Consider the following 24,616-nt stretch of genomic DNA (forward strand, 5'->3'; position numbering starts at 1 on the left):
CTTCGTGAAGACTCTTACTGGCAAGACGATTACTCTGGAAGTCGAGTCTTCTGACACGATTGACAACGTGAAGTCCAAGATTCAGGACAAGGAAGGCATTCCCCCGGACCAGCAACGTCTGATCTTTGCTGGTAAGCAGCTCGAAGATGGGCGGACGCTTTCGGATTACAACATCCAGAAGGAGTCTACTCTTCACCTGGTTCTCCGGCTGCGCGGTGGTAACTAAGCGTGTTTCCTTCCTTGATTTCTTTTTTCCTTTGTTTTGGGCTATGGATGGGCTACGGTTCGCATTGCCACTTGGGCGTTCGGTGATTAACATGATGGCTTTTGATGATTATGGAAGATCTAGGTTTTTACGCCTATGACTAGTTAGGATTTATTATTTATGACAGAAATAAATGCCCTCTCTGGGTTGAACGATACGCTTCAGTCGCCTTGCAGATCATTAGATTTTTTGTAGCAGTCATCGTAGCATCGTAGACCGTGAAGCGTGACTCGACGTTTCGCCACATCGCCACCCCGCCAGCAGATCATCACGTGATGACCCACCTTCTGCTCCGATAACCAAAAGGCCGAAAGGAATGATACTGATGGAGTCCGAATCTCTCCCGGTCGCTGCAAGATCCTACGGGCGTGAACATGCGTCGGGATGCCCTCTTATTTCTATCACATATCACTTGAACTTTTACCTTTCTCAGGATCTTCTCTCAGTCGTGCATCTCCGGACTTTGATCGGAAGCATTGTACGTCGTTAGCATTTGAATCCGCCTGCGAAGCTCTTCTTCCGTTTCAAAAGCGCGGACACTCCAAATTACCGGTGCGAGGTGGACGCGGCAGAGGAGGTGATAAAACGCCTGCCAGCTTAGGGGTAATTGACAGCGGCGGTATCGCGACCACGTCAGCTGGGGTTCAAGAAGACAAGAACCAATGTCTGGTTCCGGGGGTGTTCAGCCCTTCGCAGACCACCGACAGCGCGATTACAGCTAAGAGCACATCCCACTTGCAATCAACCACGCCTGCTTCTACTATTGAATCGGATCCGAGATTCGATAAGATCTCCATCGAGAGTATCGATATGATAGCTCCGGAGCAGACCACGCCGCAGTCGAAGCGGGCCGAGAAGAACGCAGGAAACAATGCAATCACCACAGGCATTGGCACAGATATCCTAGGGGGCCTCCATACGAAGGGAAGATATATCCCGCTTGACCAGAAGCTCTCCGACAGCGTGTGGGGGATCGTTCATCTGTATCGAGATGCAAAGGAAACGCCGTCGCTGATGGTGGATGATTATCCTCCAGATCTGAAAGGGTCCTCGGCTGCTCGGAAACCTGCAGACCAGCTGGGTGACGGCGGGAAGCATCGTTCAGATGGCAATGCAGCAGAGAACCTCTCCTCACTGCCGGACGAGGATTGCACGACGCTCTGCATCTTGGCGGTGCCATCATACCTCTCGCCGTCGGACTTTCTGGGCTTTGTCGGAGAGGAAACGCGAGATAATGTCAGCCATTTTCGGATGATCAGGACGGCGAGGGCAAATCGATACATGGTTCTCATGAAGTTCCGAAGTGGGAAGAAGGCTAGAGAGTGGCAGAAAGAGTGGAACGGGAAGGTCTTCAACAGTATGGAGGTGAGTATGCGATATTTTCTATTTTTCTATGCCTTTTAACCACAAACAGCAAAACTAATGCTATTCATTCTAGCCCGAAACTTGCCATGTAGTGTTTGTGAAATCAGTCGAGATCAGTGTCGCCCCGAATTCGAACTTATCAGACGGCACCGAAGCTATTTCGTCTGCCTCCCTCTCTGCGAAGCCGCTAGCACCGCCTACGCCCTCCCTTATCGAGCTGCCTACTTGTCCTGTTTGTCTCGAGCGGATGGATGAGACTACGGGTCTGTTGACTATTATCTGTCAACATGTCTTCCACTGCACGTGTCTGCAAAAGTGGAAAGGCAGTGGTTGTCCGGTGTGCAGGTACACATTGGATGATTTTGGTCGACGTGGCCAGGGCATGGATACGGACGTCGGGCCAAGCGAATGCAGCGTGTGTCACTCGGAGGTGAACCTCTGGATTTGTCTGATATGCGGTAATATCGGCTGTGGTCGATATGACGGGGCGCACGCGTTCGCGCACTTCAAGGAGACGTCCCACGCATTCTCCATGGACCTCGCTACACAAAGGGTCTGGGACTACGTGAGTGATGCTTACGTTCACCGCATCATCCAGAGCAAATCCGATGGCAAACTTGTGGAACTTCCTGCAGCGGACAATTCCGCCCTGGACCCGCCCGACTGGACGGATGCTGTCCCGCGGGAGAAGTTGGAAAACATGAGCGTGGAGTACACGCATCTCCTGACCAGCCAGCTCGAGAGCCAGCGGGCGTATTTCGAGGAGATTGTGGAACGCGCAGCGGACAAGGCTTCGCAAGCCAGTGCTGCTGCATCGTCTGCGCAGGAGGCAGCGGAGAAGGCTAATCAAAGCCTGAGGGATTTGCAGCGGCAGTATGACGTCCTCGCCAAGGAAACAGTTCCCAGTTTGGAACGCGAGAAGGAGCGGGCTGAGCGGCGAGCAGAAAAGTTTGAGACGATGGCGCGCAAGATGGAAAAGGAATGGCGAGAAGAGAAGGCGATGAATGAGAATCTACTGAAGCGGGTTGAGCTCTTGACGGAGGAAGTCAAGAAGCTCAAGGCAGAGAACGAAGACCTGACCGAGCAGAATCGCGACCTGACCTTCTTCATCAGCGGGTCGGAAAAGCTCAAGGGTCAGGGCGAGGACGTTGTGGAGGGGACGATAAGCATTCCCGAGGATACCTCGAAAAAGAAGAAGGGTAAAGGAAGGAGGAGATGAATTCGTCGGAAGATTCGTCGGATAAGTACTTGCTTGTATGTACTTTTGGCGTTGGGAGTCGGGAGTCGGACTGGATTGGGTATGTGCTGTACTGAGATACCAGATTGATTATCGTAGGTTTAATGGACTGGACTTGGCCCTACAAGAGCACTCTCCTTTAGTCATGTATTCATTAAACACGCCTACTGTGTACTATATACTACATATGTGTGTACATCAGGATATAACTTAACCATCAGGCTCTATAACCGATTACGGAGAGTACCCGGATGCTTTGCTTCGATACGCGAGAAATATCTATCTAGCCAACGACGATGCATGCATGCACCAAACTAAGCTTAGGTATGTATAGTATAGTCTTTCGCGATTCTGATTATCCAGTCATCGTCTTCATCAGCAGTGGGGTCCAAGACTATTAGTTAACAATGGCACAGCCTGGTCTGGGGTCTTGGATCTCGGCCGTCGGGTTCCTACTATTAATGATACAACATTCTCCGTACATAAAGAATCCTTAGAATTGAGTGAGTTTGAGCGTTCTCATACACCTTCTTCGTAGCTGATAAGGGAGGTCGACCGTCGACTCGAGGTCAGAGGGCAGGGCAGGGAAGGGCAGGGCATGGTTTCAATGATTTTGCCTGGCTTGGCTGGGCTTGGCCTTGGCCAAGTTTGGTACTGTACATACACAATTTTCCCGCCCTCTCTCGTTCTCTCTTATCTTCTCCTCCTTCGAGGACAGTAGACTGGACTCATCTTGGCGTCCGTCCGGACCATCGTCCACTCCGCGGAGGTGATTCCAATTATAATTAATCATTAATCTCTGGCGCATGCGTCCAGACTTGCACAAACTGCCACATGGACATGTATTCTGTACCTCCATTGCATGCATGCATGCATGCATGCATACCACGACCATGGAAGCGATGCCTTGGCATTAACACGGCGTACTCCGTACTCCGTATATACATTGGATAGAGGAGGGCTGGCCCGCCCGCCCGCCGCATTCGGAAAGTAGGGAAGAAGGGAAACTGAACCCGCCAAGCGCCAAGAGCAAAGTGCCAAGAATCCTCCGAGTCTCGAGATCTCAGCCCTCCGGAGGAGGAGGAGGAGGGGGCTCAACCAGTAAGCAGTAATGGAAGTTCAGCTGGGACGAACTACGAATTTTTTTTTCTGGAACCCCTATCAGTGTGAGAGAGAGCTCATCCAGTGGGTTTGCAGAATGGTTATTATCTCGGGAGAAGTCGTCAGAATGGATGGATATTCCCCGCTCCTCCTCACTCACAGCCAAGCCAAGCCAAGGCTGCCAAGCCCCGCGGAGATGGATGGGTGGGTGACCAGTGGATGGGTGCGTGGCTCGGAGGAAAACAAGAAAACACAATTCATGGTACAGAATAATAATACACCATGGAAGAAAGTACCTAAAGATGTGTGTCATTGTCGTTGCCTACCTATGGAGGAATTTATATAAAGGTGGGAAATTCCCCCGTCCCCGCTTCTGACGTTATTTTTGTCTATACTATAATCGGGCTTTTTTACAGGTACTGTGCCTTGTTATATGAAGGGCATGCGACATTTCCTTTATAGGCAACAACACGACACGAGACGAGTATAGTACATACAATACAACAAACACCTTATCCATCCATCCATCCAACTCATTAGAAGTCAGGGATTCACAGTTGAATGGGTTGAAGTAAAGAAGTAACGACAATGGGCCCCCCTAGTTCAACGAACTCCCCCCGTCATCGTCGGGTTCAAACCCACGAAAAACATCCCTTTCTCATGTCCGTCGCCGAGACGGCCCAGAAACTGCAGACCAACATCGAGACGGGCCTGACGGACGTCCAAGTCCGGGAATTGCAGCAGGCGTTTGGGCCTAATAAGCTGGATGGAGAGGGGGGTGTCAGGTGGTATTCTATTCTTGCGAAGCAGGTTTCGAATGCGATGATTTTGGTAAGTCGTACTTATTATTGTCGTTTATCGTTTTTGTTTTTCCCCTCTTCTTTTTTTTTTGCTGGCTGGTTTCTGAGATTCTGATCGTGTTTCTTTTTTCTTTTCTCTTACTCCGTCGCTAGGTAGTTTGCTCTTGTCAGAGAGTGTGCAGATTTACTTCTGATATCTATGATATTGGCCTTCAATGACATCCGTCTGTGGTGTTTCGTTAAGCAAGCATAGCTGTCCCTCAAGTCTCCATGTACTTTCTCTAGTCAACCTGATTGCTAATGCACTGCTAGGTCCTCATCCTCGCCATGGCCCTGGCGTACGGCGTCTCCGACCACGTCGAAGGCGGCGTCATCACTGCCGTCATCGTCGCCAATGTCCTCATCGGCTTCTACCAGGAGTTCCAGGCCGAGAAGAAAATGGACGCCTTGCGGTCTCTCTCGTCGCCTTCCGCGACCGTCATCCGCAACGGGCAGACTGACACCATCCCGTCTGGCGAAGTCGTCCCCGGCGACATCATCCAGATCAAGACCGGCGACACCGTCCCCGCGGATATGCGCCTGTTCGACTGCATGAACCTCGAGTGCGACGAGAAGATCCTCACCGGCGAGGCCATCCCCGTGGCCAAGGAGGTCGACTTCCACATCGACACCGCTGATGATATGAATGAGCTTTCGACCGGCGTCGGGGACCGGCTCAACATGGTCTACTCCTCCTCCACCGTCACCAAGGGCCGCGGCCGGGGCATCGTCGTCTTCACGGGCATGCACACGGAAATCGGCAAGATCGCGCTCTCCATGCAGGGCAAACAGCGCAAGGCGAACCGATCCATGTCTCGCAAGCACGGCGCCTTGCAGCCCGTCAAGGGCGGAGCGCTGCGCATCTATGACGGGATCGGCAAGTTCCTAGGCCTCACAGAGGGCACGCCGCTCCAGATCAAGCTGAGTAAATTGGCGTATTCGCTGTTTGGGTTCGCCATCCTCCTGGCCATTATCGTCTTTGGAGTGAACAAGTTTCATGTCACTAATGAGGTGGCTATCTATGCGATTTCTACCGGTAGGACGTTCCTAGAGTATTACCCTGCATTTATGCTGATATTTTTGCAGGCATTGCTATCATCCCCGAGTCGCTGATTGCCGTCTTGACCATCACCATGGTCGTAGGAATGACGCAGATGCGAAAGCGTCGCGTCGTCGTCCGGCAGCTTTCTGCGCTCGAGGCCCTCGGCGGCGTGACCAACATCTGCTCCGACAAGACTGGAACTCTCACCCAGGGCCAGATAGTGACACGCAAGGCCTGGATCCCAGGCGTTGGCATCTACAGCGTCAACAAGTCGGACGACGCCTCCAACCCTACCCGGGGCTACATCACGCTGAGCGATGCCCCGGCCTCGAAGAGGGAAGCGGAGGAGCAGCAGGAAAAGAAAAGACGCGAGATGGACCAGGCCCGGAGTGCTGCAGGCCTGCAGTTCGACATTCCCGCTGACAGAAGGCAGAAGGGCGGCCTTCAGGATGAGAAGATACTAGATGATGAGGAGGATCCAGAACCGGGAAGTGTCTCGATCCCTGAGATCGTGCCCGAGCTGGAGGCTTTCCTGCTCTCCTCCGCCCTCTGCAATCTTGCGACCGTCCGTCAGGACCCCAATTCCGGAAGCTGGCAGACAATGGGCGACCCGACCGAGATCGCGCTGCAGGTGTTCGCCCACCGGTTCGGCTACGGCAAGAAGACGCTGGAGGCAGAGCAGGGCTGGAAGGAAATCGCGGAATACCCGTTCGACAGCACCGTCAAGCGCATGTCCGTCATCTATAAAAAGGGCGACGAGAAGCCCGTCGTCTTCACGAAAGGCGCCGTCGAGCGTGTCGTTGACTTCTGCTCATCCGTTGGCGTCGGCCAGCACCAGGAGCCGATGACTCCGGAGACGAAAGACAAGGTCCTCGAGCAGATGGGGTTTCTCGCCGACCAGGGTCTTCGAGTGCTCGCCATCGCTCAGAAGCCGGCGCCGGAAGGGTACCAGCAGGGCGACGAGCTGCCTCGCGATGAGATTGAGAAGGATTTGACTCTTCTTGGTCTGGCGGGCCTGTACGATCCTCCCAGACTGGAAACGAAGGATGCCGTAAGGGGTAAGTTGATCGATCGATTCACTCGGTGAGGATTATCTTACTGACAGCTGCTGCAGAATGCACTACCGCAGGGATTCGCGTCCACATGTTGACCGGAGACCATCCTTCAACTGCGACGGCCATCGCCAAGGAAGTCGGAATCATACCCAAAGACACCGGATCGCTGTCCGCCGAGGAAGCGGCTTCGCTGGTCAAGACGGCGGCCGAGTTTGACGGCATGACGGACGAGGAGATCGATGCGATGCCCACGCTACCGCTCGTCATCGCTCGCTGCGCCCCAGACACCAAGACGCGGATGATTGCCGCGCTCCATCGCCGTCGCTGCTACTGCGCCATGACGGGCGACGGAGTCAACGACGCGCCATCTCTCCAGGCCGCTGACGTCGGCATAGCCATGGGGATGGGAGGCTCCGACGTGGCCAAGTCGGCGTCGGACATCGTGCTCACGGACGACAACTTCGCCAGCATCGTCAACGCGATCGAGGAAGGCCGGCGGATGTTCGAGAACATCCAGAAATTCGTGCTCCACCTGCTCACGTCCAACGTCGCCGAGGTCGTGCTCCTGATCGTCGGGCTCGGGTTCCAGGACAGCCAGGGCGTGTCGGTGTTCCCGCTCTCGCCGCTGCAGATCCTGTGGATCAACATGGTGACCTCGTCGTTTCCGGCCTTTGGGCTGGGTCGTGAGAAGGCCTCGGCGGGGGTGATGCGGCGCGCCCCTCACGACACGAAGAAGGGCGTCTTTTCCTGGCAGATCATCGTCGACATGACCGTGTACGGCGTCCTGATGGGCGCCCTAACGCTGCTCACCTTCGTGATCATCGTCTACGGCGCCGGAACCGGCCAGCCCGACCTGGGCATTGACTGCAACCGTCAGGAATCCGAGGCCTGTCACGTCGTGTTTCGCGCGCGCGCCGCCGTCTTCGCAGAACTCACCTGGCTGATCCTGATCGCGGCGTGGGAATTCAAGCATCTGCGCAACAGCATGTTCAACCTGGACCCGATGCGCAGCGGTGCGAAGGACGACGGTTCTTCCGGGGCATTATTATTCTTCCCGCCATCATTCTTCCGCGATATCTGGGAGAACCAGTTCCTGTTCTGGGCGGTCATCATCGGCGCCGTGTCGGTCTTCCCTTGCGTGTATATCCCGGGGCTGAACACGAGCGTGTTCAAGCAGCGGGGGATCTCGTGGGAATGGGCACTGTCCTTCGGCGCGGTCATCATCTTTGTCCTGGGCGTCGAAGCGTGGAAGGCGATCAAGCGCCGCACGGGCTGGTTCTCCGAGAACGAGGAGGAGGACTATACCAAAGGCGCTTCTTCTGCTGCTGCAGCAGCTCGGGAACTGGGGCTCCTCCGGCAGGGCTTCTTCAGCTTCGCGCGGAGTCTGACGCGGATGAGTGAGAAGAGTTTCTGGGTTGACAGTCTGAAGAAGACGAGGACGAGCACGAGCATGCGGAAGAGCGAGGTGGCTCAGGTTGCGGAAATTGTGTAGATAGAGGATACAATACACGGGTGGTTAATTTCGAGCGTATGTTTTCGATAATTCTGATGATTTGATGCTACAGCATAGTTGATGAGAGAGTGCACCAGTGGCATGACTACCTAGGTACCTAGATATGTCATATATATAGTATTAAAATAGATTGCAATTGTCGCGTTGAACGAACGAAAGAAAAGAGAATGAGAATACCGAATGCTGAGGTAGATAAATATTCAATTCCCACAAAGATAGAAACAGCAGCCCAGATTCTAACCATTGTCAGCCAGATGCGATCCAGAATCAATCAACAGTACTAGTAGTATAATCCCTATAGTGCATAAGTAGATAGATACTGAGAGAGGGAGAATACTTTCCATTAAGTCATTAATTAATTAATTAATTAGTTAATTACTCGGTCAGACTAGCCTGATTAGACATAAATAAAACAGGAAAAGGAATAAATACCCAGTACGACAATCCTCGGTATTTGTTGATTCATAGACAGAGAGGGGTAGAAGGAGTGGGAGTGGGAGAAAGAGGTATGTACTAGACATACATAGACACATATCACACTTTTGTTTTTCATTCATGAAAAGACTGTGAGGACTTGGAAGACAGCAAGGATGTAGTAATGCTATGAACATGAACATGAACAGCACAGCCACACCATTTCGAAGCAAGGAAATAATATCAATCAAATCAATCGGCTCATAAACCAAACACTCGCTGTGCAAAAGGCATTAGGGGAGATGGTTCATGTTCTTCAAAAACTTAGGAAGGATTAATCTATCCCTAATGATGGCATGATGGCACACACACACACACACACACATAAAACAATGCAAACAATTCACATGGAACTGATCTGTTTGTGACACAGTTTCCTTCATGGGGGTCGATTAGGAGAGGAAAGCGGAGAGAAAGACTGTAGCAACACCAGCAGCATGATCACATGTGGCTGCCATGACCCAAGACACTTGAGTCCTATATATATATAGACTTTGCAGGAACCTGTATTACTCCCCCAGGCAGAAAACCGCGCCAGCCAGTCTGCCTCGACTTCCTTTTATGATTCTATCTTCTCTCCATAGAATCGCTTCAGCAGCTTGCTTACTTCGTCGTAGTCTTCTGTGACGTCTTTCAAAGTCTGCTTGATGGCCTCCACGGCCTTCTTTCGTTCGGCTTCGTCGGTGTCGGGGAGATCGTCCTTGCAGTGCTGGATCTTCTCACATGCATCTCGGACCTTGGTCAAACCAAGAGTCGCAGAAGACCCCTTGAGGAAATGGCCGAGTCGCGAAAGCTCGTCGAAGTCTTCGGACGACCTGGTAGGAAGTCAGTTCTGCTCAGAAGGGTCATGCACGTGACTTGTCACGTGCTCGAGAGAGCCCTGGCCCGGACTCGGCGGGGGTGGGCGGGATTAGTCATGCCGCGGGGAAACTTACAAGGCCTTCTTCATATTCTCAAAGGTTGTTTCCGCCTGCTCAAAGAACCCGTAAACGATTCCTTTGCTGAACTCCCTCTCTTCGTCGTCGTCCATCTCCAAAATCTGCTCGAACGTGGCCGGGTCAATGATGTCGGCGTGGTTAAGGATATTAGGACGGTCCTCATCATTTTTCTGCGAGACACGATCAGTACGCCGAATAGGGAGAAAAAAACGAGAGAAGGGTCCAACATACGAGGTCATCGGTCTTCTTTGCCGGTGCAGGAGCCATGGTGGGCTAAAAAGTTGAGATCGTTGTGATGATCTTCAGATAGTATCGAGGACTGTTGAGGCAAGTGCCAGAGGCCCTCGCAGTCACTCGAGAACCGCGGTGAGGAGGATGAGTTCAGCGGCAATATGTAGATCTTCGAGAGGCCTGACAGGAGTGACCTTGTCGCTGGGAGGAAGGACGGGAATGCTTATCAAGCTCGATCAGGTGTCCCTACGTGCGTCTGGCTGTTCTGCCCGGAGGCTCGTCAGCATGTGCTCAGTGCATTGTTCTGGGGCCGCAAACAGCGTAGATTCTGCTATATCCTCCGATATGCGACACAGTTCATGGAACACAGCTTCCGATTCCAGTGCAGGCAGGGAAAGCTGTATTTCAGGACGCGAAGACATACGGAGGGACAACACCCACACTATCACGACAAGAACCAAGGATGGGCTATTCACCTGTTTTTTTTCCCCCCAATGTTACAGGATATTTTTGTTTAGTTTCCAACCCTGGCTGTGTTTGTAGTTGTCTGTGCTCGAGAGTCAGTAGGACGCTCGTATATTCTGTGCTATAAAAAATACGGAAAACAAATTGCTAAGATAAAAGGACAAGAAATGACACGACAATAGCACCCAAGATAGAACGGTCCGTCGTTGGAGCTGGAAAGGTGAATCAACACCACACACCCGTGCCGGATCCAAGGTGGCATGTCCCTCGTGTGTCTCCGCGAAACCCACCGGACCAGAAATGGAAAGGCTGTGGAAGAGGGGTAAGGAGAGGATCAGCAGAATTCCCACCTGAGACGCTCGTGGTACCTTGTCAACACAGAGAGCGGGATAGGCGCGCGCGAGAGAAGATGGAGTGAAGCGCCTGCGGGACGCCTAGGAAGAGGTGGTCGTTGAAAGAGGTACAGTGGTCTCGAGGGGCGAGGGGCAACGGGGTCGCCTTTCAGCGCGCTTGCGGCGACCAGCAAGGAAAGCGTCGGCGCAAATTTTGACCGGGGGAGGGGGAAGGAGGAGGAAAGAAGGGAGTAGGAGGTGGTGGGGAGGTTGAAGTCGAGGGTGTGTCAAGGGCCCAAGACAATCGAACAGCAATAACAATAGCAGTCCATCGACATTGCCAGCAGCGAGCGAAGGAGACTGAGGCTGAGCGGAAACCCGCAACAGCGAGGTGGATATTCTCTGGAAGCGTTTTTGGAATTTCGACTGTCGGCGCCAATCCGCGCAGGACGGCAGAGAAGGCAGTGGGGTAGCAGCGTCCCTAGGCGGGAGGAGGGGTCGAGGAAGCAGCGAAGGCTGGTTGATCGCCCGGCCAAGGTTGGCGGTGGGCCGCACACACCCTCCCCATGCCAATGCTTATCGCGCCAGAATAATCGCTCCTGCGGCTGCTGCAACCACTCTGTCCAGTCCGCTGCTTTCGCAGCCAGTCAGCGCAGCCGTCCGCGACAGTTTGCGGTCCGCCATCGCGGGGCAATGGCAGACCCTATGCCTATATGTGCTCGAAATCCCCATTGTTTGTTGGGACATCACCGCGTCCAGTCGTCTACAGATCTCTCGGGAACTCGTCTGATGCGGATGCAGTATACACATCACTATGCAGGATGAGACAATGGTTACGAGATGGAAACGCATAGGATTAAACCCTCCATCGCACAGCTGGGAGCCTGTAACGAGCAGCCGCATTGCTAGGTCATTGGCGCACTCGCTTGCAGCTCTTTTCTCTGGATCGATGTAGCTGCAGCAGTCTTCGACCAGATCTGTCTGGACGGACTGCTCGACGAAGAGGTACTCCGTCCAGGTGGTAGACCAGCCAGTGGGGACTGCGATCACACCTACTGCGTTGAAGCCCGGTGTCTGTAGGGTCGGTAGGTACCTGTATCTTGCACGTCCTGGCGTGGCACTTGCCGGGTTGTCTTTTTTTTTTTCGACGAGGTGGTTGCTGTCCGATTTGTGCGGCGACGGGGGAGGCTTCCAGACGACGAACCGTCGGGTTAGACAAAACGAGCAGGGGCACACAGAACGGTTGCCCTATCGAGCGACTGCTCCACCGCCGGACAGCGCTACTGTCGCCAGCCGCCTATGAGCACGCGCCGGCGGGGGCAAATGACGTCGTGGCTGAGGACACCACAGTCTGTGCTCGCCCATGACGTCGCCGGGCCCACCCGCTGCCTCTGCTGCATGCCAGCCCGCAGCCATCACCCTCCGGCCCAAGCCATCCTCCCCTGCGAACCCGGAGTATTTAAGGCGCCCTGACGCCTGGCGACAGTCGTCGCGGCGGACTCAGCGTGTCTGCCTCGACGCGGGAGTCCCGGTCGTGGCAGCCGGAGCCTGATCGCGTGCCATCGCGCAGGCTTCTGATCGACCGGATCGAATTGCGGGAATTGATGTGGAAGATGTACGATGAAGTCAGCGTTGGGACTTGCCGGTGGAGATGCCTGCCTATTATAATTTATACGAGGATGGGCTTCCAGACCGCACCCAGCAGAACACCGTAGGGGAAAAGAAAAATCGCAAATTCGTCAGGAACCTAGCATGCGTCTTCGACTTGGCACAGTCGAGGAAATTAAACTACAATGACTGCCAGAGGTCACACAAAGCGAAGGTGCTTCGAGGTGATCGTCCCACCGGGGAATAAGCGGACGGTTCGCTGACGCTTGGCGGGGAACGCCTGGGCCCAGCGAATCGACACGCAGGCCATGTGCGCCATGCGGCAATACATCATCGCGCGCCCCCGTGACATCAGTCTGCATGGCCTGGACCGTCCGATTTGCACATCTCTGATGCCCACGCTTACAGTTAGTCGCTGCATTTATTAAGGAATTTATTGTGATTGGCTATAAAACTGTTGAATTTAGATGAAAAAAAACACAACGGCGACTGCGCTAAACAGGCACTTGCTGTAAGAGCCATCAGATAACTCCTTTCACCGACTCACAAGCTTAAAAAGACAATGAAGGATAAGCATGATTTAAATTGACATTTAAATTGACATTTTCAAGATAGTTACGATGCAGGCAAAGTATCTTTCTCTGATCAGTGTTGTCCTGCTGTCCCATCTTTATCCCGATCAACAACACAGCAACCCTGGAACGGCATCAGGCTCCACTATTATCGACAAGGCTGTACGTCTGCAGCATAGTCGGTGTAGACAGTTCATCTCATCAAACGCTATTTGATATCAATGTTTGATTCCAGAATTCGTCTCATGCACCTCACCAGATTTACGACATATATGATTGTCCTCCAGACAACAAAAAGTAACCATTGCAGAAACAGACAGAAGAGTTACTGTACAGTACATACCATTATACCTTTACCGTCCCAGGTATATGCAATACCCGCTTGGATCCACAGCCTGCCCAACCAAGTAGCCGATGTGCTGTCCATACCCACTTCGAAACGATAGGTAGTTTCCTATCTAGGCTATAGTTATTATTGTTTATGAGATATTTTTAAGAAAAAAAATATCTTTAAAAAGAAATCTCTTCCTCTCAGCCAATAAATATTGTCATTATCTTTCTGGTAGCAATGCAGCGATGCCAGAGAGAGGACAAGTTGTAATATCAACCATTATAGCCGATTTGACAGATGTCTCTGTAGGACTGGATCGTACTTACCTGCCTACCTACCTATCTACTTCTCGATAATCTAATAATTAATGTATCTGCAAGGTGAACACGAACGGTCCTCGTTCCAGATGTGAACAATAGGGTAAGTTCTCGCGGGATTCTGAATATCATTGTCCATCACCGTATGCTGGCCAGTTCATCCGATTCGATGTGATAGGTCATACAAAACCTTTTTCATAAGTGAGTAGGGCAACTAAGTTCTGGTAAAATAATTTATTCTCATAAATCATTTCTGCCAATACCTTTTGCCTTCTCAAGCACGTCATTGCTGTTGTCATGAATCTTGTAGAAGAATGTCAAGCGCATTAAAGGCACTTAAACAGTATGAGAGTAGTATGATTTTGCTTTGTAATCGCCTAATTAGGAAAATGACTATTCTAAATCTGGAGGTTATAAACTTCCTGATAAGGCTAGCTTCCAGTCCTCTTAACATATCTCGAGATCTAAACACCGACTCGTATTCCAAAGTACACTCTCACAGTAGTATTACCCCGTTTTTCATCCACAAAAAGTAGATCGACAGGATCTACAGGAGCAATATGAAAGAGAAGGTTAATCCAGCTCCCATATCAAAATACCAAGAATAGTAGTGGAAATCCAGACTCATTCCAGGACAACATATTCAACATGTTTGATGTTGAGGTTATGGCTATAAGCATGTAGGGGAGAAGCTTCTACAAGCATCACTATAGAAGACAATATAATAATATGAAGAAGACTTTATTCCTGATTCTAATCAGATGTGGGCGACCTGGCGTATAAGCCTTATTGTAAGAAGCGGGGTATCGGCTTCCAATATGATGTATCACATCAGCTTATATGACTACCGGATCCAGTTAGACCGGTATGCCATGAATTCCAACATTTGAGAGGCTTGTTCACAGGGGGTTTTTTTTGCTTCAAATCACTGAAACCATTCCCACTCTTTCCACAAATATTCTGTGATGAGGACTCACCTATCCTCCCCATTATGTTTCATTCCTATGAATATCTCTGGTTGATGGCTGCCATGTCGCCTTTCAATTTCCAATGCGTGCTGCTCATATATATTATATACTGCTGGCTATATGCCAGCATATAGTTCAAGCGACTGCTGTATTAGCTTCTTCCTCTCTCTCTTGGTGGGTTCCTCTTCGCCGTCTACCATCTCGATCATCTTCATTTCGGACATTATAAAGCTCATCTGGATCAGCTAAACCATCTGTCTGAGACAGCTTTACCTGGTCCACTGTTAAATACCCCCTCAAACTGATGCTGGGTTTGTCTCTCGTAGAGAAGGGGTTCCGATCAAAATTTCCAAATGGAGCGAGGTCTCTATATCGCTACAACATCAATGTCCAGAATTCGAACAACTTCAACCCATGTGCTATCTTTAAATAATGTGCATATCGCTATAGTATTATTAACATCTAAATCTCAACCGAATTAACCTGCATACTATCTTCAAACAGCGTGACAAGCACGCTCGATAGTTATTGCATCTCATATGCAGATCCTGATAATCATGCTGGTCCAGCATGTGCATGTTCATCAGGCACTTACTACACAACACTGCCAATGCTGTTAACTACAGGTGATCTATTCCGTTATACTATCTATCTTTCACCTCTGGAGACAACAACTGCAACCGCAACCACCAAATCTCCAATCACCACTGCTGCTGCATCTACGACAACCTTCTCTACACATACTAAGGCCACGACAACCACGTCTAGTATCAGAAAACGACGATGGAAATGATGTCACAATCAACGCCATTATCCAAGCAAAACCAAACTGCGTGGTTCCCCTCGATTCAGCCGTAGTACCTCAAGACTTCCCTAGACGCGATTCTTGATGGAATCTCCAGCTCCCCAGGGTGTCCAGTGATCAATGGCTGGACCATGGGAAGTGTGGAGGAAGATAACTGCGCTCGATTTTATATCACCGGCGATATTGCGTCTTCGAAGTCGGATCCATTAAAGGATTTTGCCGGTCCATCGACTCGCTGGGAGTATGTCTTCTCTTTCTCTCTCTTTCCATCATTTTTCTTCCTTTGGAAAAAAAAAAGAAAAAGAAAAAGAAAAAGAAGAAAAGAAAAGAAAAGAAAAGAAAAGAAAAGACCATAAAAAAGCTGATGATATTATAATGCTTTCTTTCCAGCGACAGAAATTTATGATCCACCTGCACGCAAAGAACTACTGGCAAGTGGTATATATCAATGAAGAATCATCTATGAAGTTGGTTATTATTATAATACCCACAGGAGAGAGAGAATGCTCTCTCTACAGTCTGAAGAATTGAATGCCCCTCTTCCTTCCTTCCCTACTAAGTCCTGCACTGTTTCTTTCTTTCCTTTTTTTTCTTTCTTTTTTTGAGAGAGAGGAGATAACTATGATTCTATATAGGATAAGAGAAGAGAAGAAACTGGTATTTTCCTACTATTTCTCTATTTTTGATGTTTGAATCATGCAGTGCCGTTCTTATTAAGTGGCAGTTTGAAAAAAAATGATATATGGTGGTTGGATTATTAGGGGTGGTCAGAAGAAGAGTGGTTTCAGGCCAACTGACTATTATGTACTGTACTCTCAGAAGAATCCGTAAGAATTCAAGCTAGGCTATGCTAGCTAGGGTAGGGTAGGCTGATTGCAGTACAAGCCCAGATCCTAGAAGGGAGGAGTAGAGAGGCTCAATATGATGATCTATTCATCCCCTTCTTTGCTTGTATACCTGCTGCTTCTTGCTCCTACGGAGTACGCGCTGATAGCGTTTTATACTTGAGGTTGAAAAGAAAAAAAGGTTTTATTTTTGCTGTACAGTTAAACAATTACGAGGCTGTGGTCTATGCAGGAATATCAGTACAGAATTCTGCTTGCCTATTCATAGCACCATAACCTCCACCCTCGCCAGAAGTCTACGATCCTGATTTAACCAGTCACCTTGTAGATGGCCTCGGCCAGTCTCTTGACGTTGCTCGAGGTGATGCCAGCCACGGAGATACGGCCGTCCTTGGTAGCGTAGACAGAGTGCTATCGCTGTTAGCATGTGCAAACACAAATTCATCGCCGTCAAACATACCTCCTTGGACAGCTTCTCCATCTGCTCAGGCTTCAGGCCAGTGTACGCGAACATTCCGATCTGACAAGGATCAGCGCTGTGCATGATAACTACGACGGCAGTCTTACCTGGCTGGTGATGTGAGACCAGTCGTGCTTGCTGCCCAATTCTTCCAGATTCTTCTTCAGCAGCGCACGCATCTCAATGATCCGGTCAGCCATCCCCTTGACCTCGCCCAGCCACTGCTTGTACAGTTCCGGGTCGTTCAGGATGGTCGACGCAATACGGGCGCCGTGAACAGGAGGGTTGGAGTACAGAGGGCGGATGAGAATCTTGATCTGGGACTCGACGCGCTTCTTCTCCTCGGGGGAGGCAGTCACGAGGGAGAAGGCACCAACACGCTCACCGTACAGGCCCTGCATCAAGCATTAGCAAACCGCTTCTTCTTTAAGAAAAATTTCACAGCAAGCAGAATCTACGAACCATGTTCTTGGCAAAGCTCTGGCACAAAGCGATGTTGTGGCCCTCCTTGACGAAGTATCTCGGCGCAAACGCATCACGGTCAGCGTCGCCGCTGGCAAAGCCCTGGTAGGCCATATCGAAGAAGGCGAAGTGGCCCTTCTCCTTGATAACGTCGCTGATCTTACGCCATTGGTCCTGGGTTGGGTCCACACCAGTCGGGTTGTGAGCGCAAGCGTGCAGCAGGATGATGCTGTTCGCCGGAGCGGCCTTGAGGTCCTCGATCATGCCCTCGAAGTCGAGGCCAATCGTGTCCTTGTTGTAGTACCGGTACTTGTCTACTTCGAGGCCGGAGTCCTTGAAGACCGCATTGTGGTTGGCCCAGCTAGGGGTAGGGAGATAGATCTTCTTGGCGTGAGGATAGAAGCGCTCGAGGAAAGCACCGCCTATTCTCAGGGCACCGGTGCCGGAAATGGACTGAGTGATAACAAGGCGGTCTTCCTTGATGGCGGGCGAGTCGGCTCCGTAGGCAAGCTCAGCAGCCGCCTTGGTAAAAGAAGGAAGACCGGTGATGGCGGCGTACTCCTTGTCGAGGCGCGACGCAACGACTTTCTCTTCGGCAGCGCGAACAGAAGGAAGGACGTAAGGCTTGCCCTGGTCGTCACCTGTGAAATAGGCGCATGAGCTTGAGTTTCCAGTAAGGACACTCGGGAAAAAAAAGTATCAGAGGCTCGTACGGTAAGCTCCTACACCGAGGTTGATCTTCTCCTTGAAAGGGTCGGCCTTGTAGGCTTCAGTGATACCGAGAATCGCATCCTAGAAGCACAGAAACCACAATCTGTCAGCGCCACTTTGTTCAATCCAGATAAGATATTAAAATTCGACTCATTGCATCAGCTCACCGGAGGACCCTGAGGAACATTAGCCCAGGTGGAAGCCGATCGCGCACCTGCGATCAGGGCTCGCATCCCTGAGTCACGCGAGACAGCCTGGCGGCTGGCAACCCGGAGAGTGGACAGCATGGTTGAAAACAGGGCAAGCAGAAGAAGTAAGCAATGAAACCAAAGAAATCAGAAAAAAACACAATGATGGAATTGAAGGAAGAGGCAGTGAGAAGATGGAGATGAATCGAATCGTACGACCAGGTATAGTCCTACAGGCTGCGTGTTCGGTGAGCGGAAAATGGCGCATCCATTGGTTGTGTTCTCCGCACCGGCACGCCCTTGGAACCCGGCCGAATACATACACTCACAAGCACTCTCTCCCTCTGCACGTTTACTACTGTCACTAAGTCATTGGCTCCTTGTTAATTAGAGATCCAATTGCTCTTTTTCCTACTGCGAATTTACTCTGTTTGGTTGTTTCTGCCTCTTGAAGGCAGTAATGTGCAGTATTCAGTAGTGACTGACTCAGTTTCTCCAACTCCAATTTCCCCACACTCCGGTTGTTTACTCCAGATCGCTCGGTTAATTACCTTAGGTAGCATCTCCCCTTCTCTCCCTATCGTGCTCGGTCCAAGTTGATGATCCAGCACGTCTGGACCATGTCTGACAAAATACATGCACTGTAAATAGTCTCCATTATGCTTACAAATGTCTTCTATCTTTATTCCTACACTATCAAATCATCTCTGGGAACTGGGCAGGATGGCGATCCCTACCATGTAAACAAGGTAGCTCGAAGTGCCAACTAACCCACTAATCTTTCGCTGGTGGAGCCTCGGACCGAATGCCTGCTGATTAACGGTCCGGCGAAGAACAAAGAGTCCAAGACAATCCGATGGCATGCACGATTCGTCTATCTATGAATAGGCATTATGTACACACAAAACTATACCCAGGTAGAAATGTAGCTGGAATGATGATACTGTTAATACCAGCATCCAAAGGGGAATACCTTCAAGCCAGACGCACACCGGCCTGGCGGTTCTTCTTAGCCGCAGCGCCCATCGCGTTGTTCATGCCAGTATGCTGACTGCTATCGAGCGCACTCATGGCCTCGCGCTTCTTCTCTTCCTCGATCTTCTTCAGATGCTTCTCCGTCTTCATCTTTCCGCTGCCCTTGCCGTGGAACTGGTGACTCAGGTGTTTGAACGCCTCCTTCTGGTTCATATGGCGACCAAACTCATCCACGTATTTGAGTTGTATGTCAGGCTTGTACTCGCGATTGAAGATTTCTGCCAGCTGCCGCGATTCTTGCTGGTCACGCTGCTTGTTCTCCCAGCGTGCGTACTCCTCTCGTTCCCGAGCGGACATGCGGTCGAGCTTGCCGGTCGCGCGGTCCCGTTCACGCTGCTGTCGAGCACGCCTCTCTGCCTCCGCCTCGAGACGATGCTTCTCCTGAAGGAAGCGCTGTCGCTCGCGGTAGAGCGCGTTCTTCTCCGCAGCATCGGTCTCTTTGACAAGGCCGCGTTGCTTGAGCATGGCCAGAGTAGAACCGAGACCCTGATCGATGGTTTTTTCCTCTTCCAACCCAGTCCCGCTGATCTGCGGCAATTCTACCGATTCTTCCTTCTTTATCCGCTCCCTCAATTCCTCCTCGTCTTCCTCCTCGTTGTCTGAACGTTCCATATCGACATCTTGACCAGCCTCCTCGTCTGGCGACTCTTGCTTAGCACCCCTCTCCTCGCCCGGCGGAACAGATCGTCGCTCTTCTCTCCTTTCCGGGATCGTCGGCTTCTGTAGATTGGAAACAAACTCCGACGTCTCATCGATAATTAACCCGGGCGCTTCTTCAGCGTCCTCGCCATTTTCGACTTCCATCGGTGTTTGCGACTCTTCTTCCCGTAGCTGCCGAGCAATATCTTCAGGACGGACCTTCTTGCGTTTCTTGAAAGCCGCCCGCCTCTGCATCGCAAGAGAGGCCTGTAGGTCTTCGTCGTCGACGAAGGATGTGTCTTCGCTCTTTTTCTTCTGTGGAGCGGGTAGGTCACCGTTTGATGGGCCACCGTCCACCTCCATGGAATCTCCATTAGGTGCATCTGTAGACTCAATGGTCGGGAAAATATCGTCCTCGTCTGCCGCCTTCTGCCTCGTAGACTTGGCCTTCTTCTTCTTGGGTTTCTTAATTTTAACCTCGCTTATGTCCATGTAGTCAGACACCGGTGCCTCCGGCGCAATGTCGAGGCTGACAAGCTGCTTCTTGCCCGTAGATACGTCAGAGACATTCTGTCGCTTAGCCTCTCGCTCTTCAGAGGTCGAGCCCTGGGCGTCGAGGACAAAATGCTTTCGCTTCTTTCCCTCGATTTCCTCGTCATATTGGGCCAGGATTGTGCCGGTGCCATCATCTTCGGTGGGATCATAAGGCGTCCTCTTCTTCTTCAGTTCCAACTTCTCCCTCAGTTTCTCCTTTTCCCTGAGCTCAATATTCTCCAACTCATCGCCTTCCTCTTCGTTCTGATCGACCGTTGTATCTTTGAGCGTGAGGATCTGCTCACTACCTTCTTCAAAATCGCCCAGATCATGCGCAACCTTAACGCCCGCTAGATCCGCTGCTGTGTGTTCGGCCTCCCGCTCTCGCTCCGCCAGCTCCTCAGCAAGTTTACGGGCACGCTCTTTCTCGACTTTCTTCTGCAGCTTCTTATGTTGAGCCAGCCAGGACTTCGTATCGAGGTCTGCGCCATCCATCTCTCCAAGACTCTTCCCCTCCAGCTTCGCATTCAACCGCGCTTGATCGCGTGCTTTCTTGATCGCGGCATGCCTCTCCTCTCGTTTTCGTTTCGCCTCAGCCTCCGCTTGTAACTTTTGCCAGTTTTCAGAGGCCTTGGCATGACGAGATTCTAGCGTACTGCCGGCTTCATCTTCTCCAGAAGAAGGCTCCTTGGACGTTGAATCGGTTGTGGCGTCGGCACCAGGAACGGGGAGCGGTTTAAGCCCGAGAGCCGCGCGAATTTTATTGTTCTGCTCGATCGAGAGCGCGTCCGCCATGGTCGCGGTTTGTGGCACAGACAGTCTGTGCTCGAGGAGAAGGAATGAGGATGAAGGGATGCTATGGGATGCGGCTGTACTGCAGTGATAAGACACCCTTGAGCGCAGTCTACTTGGACGGCGTTCAAAGTCGCCGCTGAGTTTGCCCGCTCCGAACCCGTATCCGGTTTAGCGCGACCCGCGTGACCCGCTCCTAAGGCTAGCGGGCAGTATTAAAACGACGCGAGAGAATTTCTTTGACACTTCTTTTTTTTTCTTCCTCACCAACCACACAGATCTGTGTCCAGCGATCCCGGCCAGTGTGTTTTCTCTTCGGAGGAACACTACTGTGATCGGTTGATTGCTGGTCAGTTCGACGACTAAGGAGCCACCCCGTCTTCGGACATGGTGTCAATTTCCTGTCGACAGATCTCAGAACGATTGTCAGCTCCGGGGGCACTCTGGCCTTGAGCTCCTTCTCTTCTCTCGGAGGGCTGGTGAGCTCGGTTGGATCCCTGGCTGCTGGCGGCGCCATATTCCTGGTCCCTTCACCGATTGCGAGTTCTCTGGACTCGCATGGCCGTCGGCCGGTGAGGTTAGGGAAAAACCATGGCTGGCCAACATTTCCTCTTTGATTCGACGAATGGCTTCGGGGTTTAATTTTACGCGGCAAAGTCAGATATTCGTAATATTTCCAGATACTCTATTATACATGACTCAGAATTATGGTTCAGTTCATTGCATCAGCTGCCAGGCGAAAGCCATCTAAGTTCGTAGAAACCATCACATTTTAACCATGGTCCGTGACATGGATTATCATAGTAGCTTCAGATGGCCTGTCACGCTGTCGACTACACTTTTAGGCCCCAAAATTCCTAATACTGTCCTACTGCCACTTGCGATCTGTGTCCGTCCAGCATCTTGGATCACGCGAGCACAGAGACCCAGGCTGAGAGCCTGTGCCTGTAGCAGTAGCATTTCCTCCTCCGTCTTGACTTGCAGTGCGACCTTGGCCTGACCACCGCGCTCCCAGCGTTTCAAAATCGGGGAGTCGGGTGCTTTGGAGATGTAGTATTTGTAGCAGGCGAGTGTGGCATGGGAGCATTGCGCAGCGATTTTGCCTATGGTCATTGCGAGAGGAAATGTCAGCAAGCTCCATTGAAAAACAAGCAGATCGAGAAAGAAAACTCCTGCTCTGCCGGCAATAGCATCTCGGCGACAACAGACAGAGGGGGAGCAATAATCACCTTTGCTCATCCCTAAATCAGTCCTCACGACGAGCACGAGCTTCACCTCGTCCGTGTTCCCCTCAAAGGTCGCCAGCTCTCCCGCATCATCTTCTTCGTCTTCTTCCTCACTCTCCCAGTCCTCTTCGTCCTCATCGGCTGACTGCGCTTTTGCATCGGAGCTCTTTAGTCGATGGTTGCCCTGTCTTGCTTTGGCTGCGGAAGATGAGAATAGGCCGATTGCGGCACCTTGGCCGATGAAGAAGCCCGTGACACCTGCAATAATCGCGGTTGCGATTACGTACGACACCGTGCTAGGTGGTACGCGGTCGAGCGACACAGGCGTCGCCATTATTTATTATTTGGAAAGGAAACGGGGTAGAAGAATATGATCATTGAAATGTGGTTCTGCCGTTTGTTGATTTTGCGGATCTAGTTAGCTTGCCCGGCTGGGCCTGACAAAATCGGTCGCAGCTCAAGAGCAATTACGGAACCAATCATGGGGCTAGTTGGTTATTTAATCACCACCATATTACATGTACATCATCGCGGAATAAAGTCCTGAGAATTAAGTATAATTATTCATTCTGGTAAGCAACTGCCCGAAATAAAACCCCCCAAACCGTTTCGACATAACTGCATTGTCGAAGAGCATTTCTAAAGCAGACCCGTTTGGCATCCTGCATCCTATCCTAGCCAAGCCAGCGACAAGAAGCGCCTTTTGCATAGATACGACTCATTATATACAACATAAACCATAGTTCTTTCCGAGCCGAAAAGAAAACAAAAACACAACTTCTGACTATAACCGACCCTGGTGACTCTCTAGTTATTACCACCGGCTTGTTGTTGGCGGCCGGCTATCGCCCCCGGGTTCGCCAGTCGACGGCCCCTAGTTACAAGTCAGACTGACAATCACGATATTAAATCAGTCGACACGTGGATACTCACATAATGGTCCTGCTGAAGAAACTGATAGCAATCATGAAAAGCCAGCTGGGAATCAGTGAAAAGCCATACATGACATATCCCAGTGGCACATTCAACCCGTATTTCGCAAGCCAACCATCAAGTGGATGAAGTGCACCCTCGTAAGGAGCATCCTTCTCATAAGTCTTCTCGGAGTGAATTTTGTAGATAGTTTCTGGAGTAACCGTGGTCGTGTTCAGGTAGACAATGTGCAGAGGCGCAGCAGGACGAGGCTCCCCAGCTTGGGCCTCGGGAAGTTGCAGATGCCATATTGTTGGGGTCCCGGCAGCCCAGATTGAACAGAGAACACGTTCCTGTTCACAGTTCAGATACCCGAGATTAGGAGAAGTTGGGTCCTTAGCGAAGAGAAGCACAGATTCCTAAAGAGAAAATCGGATCAATATCATGAAGACTATCATCACAGATCGCGCATACATACGTTGAAGGCCTTCTCTGCTGTGCCACAGCGACCAAAGCAGGTCTTGTTCCCACCGGTAATGAAAATGAGCCAGTCTTGAGGCTGCGACGACGGCTCCAATATGGATTGCCAGTTGCTCAGATTCAACGGTGTGACGGTCTTTTCCACAACCTTCTCGGCGGCCTCCTCCACGGGAGCAGCCGGATTTGCACTGGGTATATAAGCTTTGGCCTTGTTGAGCCAACCCTTAATCTGTTCCCCAAAGGGAATCTGATTCTGAGCAGCGGCTAAGGCTGGGAGTAAAGCGAGGAGTGGCGAGAGACGCATTTGGGGGAGTGGACACGGGAATCCGCAGAAATAATGCTCCTAGAGAAGCCGCAAGAAGACAATAGACCAAAAGGTGGAATTAATGATATAGAAGTATCGACAGTATTAGGTAGTTAAAGAAACACAAGCATTGACCCAGATGAAAATTAATGTTGCAACGAACACCAGGCCACAATCACGGCATGCGACTGTTGTTCAGTATAGGCAATACGGAGTATTAGTGTTTAGCTGGCAGCTTGGGGGGGAGACGCGATCACACCAAAAGGAGGTTGGCGTTCGGTAGCGGGGAAACTGCGCACCCGCAAGTATGCAGGGCGATGTCAGTCTAGCGATAAGGCAAAGCATGTGCTGGCTCGACCCGCGCCGAACACCGCATAAATTCATCATGCAGAGTGGCAATTATTTATTTCATCAAGAGTCGATGTAAGAGGTTTCCAATGTTTTTTTTTAAGAATCCTGTAATATAGACAAGTTAACCTACTCGAAAGTATTGTTCTACGTTCCTCGTCTGGAATGATTTTTTTTTAAAAAAAAGCATGCTGCATCCATTGCCTCTGAGAGACAGAAAAT

General features: G+C 51.0%; 7 protein-coding genes across 7 annotated transcripts; 2 read left to right on the plus strand and 5 right to left on the minus strand.

Moving 5' to 3' along the window:
* Positions 1-649: 649 nt before the first annotated feature.
* Positions 650-2,849, plus strand: T310_6551 (uncharacterized protein; the record flags this gene model as incomplete). The annotated part of the gene is made up of 2 exons (XM_013470611.1): positions 650-1,630; positions 1,704-2,849. 2 exons carry the CDS (start codon positions 650-652, stop codon positions 2,847-2,849), a joined length of 2,127 nt encoding a protein of 708 aa, XP_013326065.1.
* Positions 2,850-4,556: 1,707 nt separating this feature from the next.
* Positions 4,557-8,396, plus strand: T310_6552 (Sodium-exporting ATPase; the record flags this gene model as incomplete). The annotated part of the gene is made up of 4 exons (XM_013470612.1): positions 4,557-4,799; positions 5,081-5,843; positions 5,894-6,907; positions 6,964-8,396. 4 exons carry the CDS (start codon positions 4,557-4,559, stop codon positions 8,394-8,396), a joined length of 3,453 nt encoding a protein of 1,150 aa, XP_013326066.1.
* An 874-nt stretch (positions 8,397-9,270) lies between these two features.
* T310_6553 (Phosphotransmitter protein Ypd1) lies at positions 9,271-10,096 on the minus strand (the record flags this gene model as incomplete). Its single annotated transcript, XM_013470613.1, has 4 exons — positions 9,271-9,309; positions 9,499-9,706; positions 9,827-9,999; positions 10,061-10,096. The coding sequence occupies 4 exons, from the start codon at positions 10,094-10,096 to the stop codon at positions 9,271-9,273; spliced, it is 456 nt and encodes a 151-aa protein (XP_013326067.1).
* A 6,516-nt stretch (positions 10,097-16,612) lies between these two features.
* T310_6554 (Aspartate transaminase) lies at positions 16,613-18,223 on the minus strand (the record flags this gene model as incomplete). Its single annotated transcript, XM_013470614.1, has 6 exons — positions 16,613-16,714; positions 16,764-16,823; positions 16,871-17,158; positions 17,226-17,866; positions 17,939-18,017; positions 18,104-18,223. 6 exons carry the CDS (start codon positions 18,221-18,223, stop codon positions 16,613-16,615), a joined length of 1,290 nt encoding a protein of 429 aa, XP_013326068.1.
* A 602-nt stretch (positions 18,224-18,825) lies between these two features.
* T310_6555 (DNA binding protein SART-1) lies at positions 18,826-21,127 on the minus strand (the record flags this gene model as incomplete). Its single annotated transcript, XM_013470615.1, has 2 exons — positions 18,826-19,002; positions 19,115-21,127. The coding sequence occupies 2 exons, from the start codon at positions 21,125-21,127 to the stop codon at positions 18,826-18,828; spliced, it is 2,190 nt and encodes a 729-aa protein (XP_013326069.1).
* A 795-nt stretch (positions 21,128-21,922) lies between these two features.
* T310_6556 (Mitochondrial peptidyl-tRNA hydrolase Pth2) lies at positions 21,923-22,684 on the minus strand (the record flags this gene model as incomplete). The annotated part of the gene is made up of 1 exon (XM_013470616.1): positions 21,923-22,684. The coding sequence occupies one exon, from the start codon at positions 22,682-22,684 to the stop codon at positions 21,923-21,925; it is 762 nt and encodes a 253-aa protein (XP_013326070.1).
* Positions 22,685-23,157: 473 nt separating this feature from the next.
* Positions 23,158-24,046, minus strand: T310_6557 (uncharacterized protein; the record flags this gene model as incomplete). The annotated part of the gene is made up of 3 exons (XM_013470617.1): positions 23,158-23,224; positions 23,284-23,615; positions 23,741-24,046. 3 exons carry the CDS (start codon positions 24,044-24,046, stop codon positions 23,158-23,160), a joined length of 705 nt encoding a protein of 234 aa, XP_013326071.1.
* Positions 24,047-24,616: the final 570 nt, after the last annotated feature.

Source organism: Rasamsonia emersonii (assembly GCF_000968595.1).
Source record: "Rasamsonia emersonii CBS 393.64 chromosome Unknown ctg1118621760422, whole genome shotgun sequence".
Lineage (NCBI taxonomy): Eukaryota > Fungi > Ascomycota > Eurotiomycetes > Eurotiales > Trichocomaceae > Rasamsonia > Rasamsonia emersonii.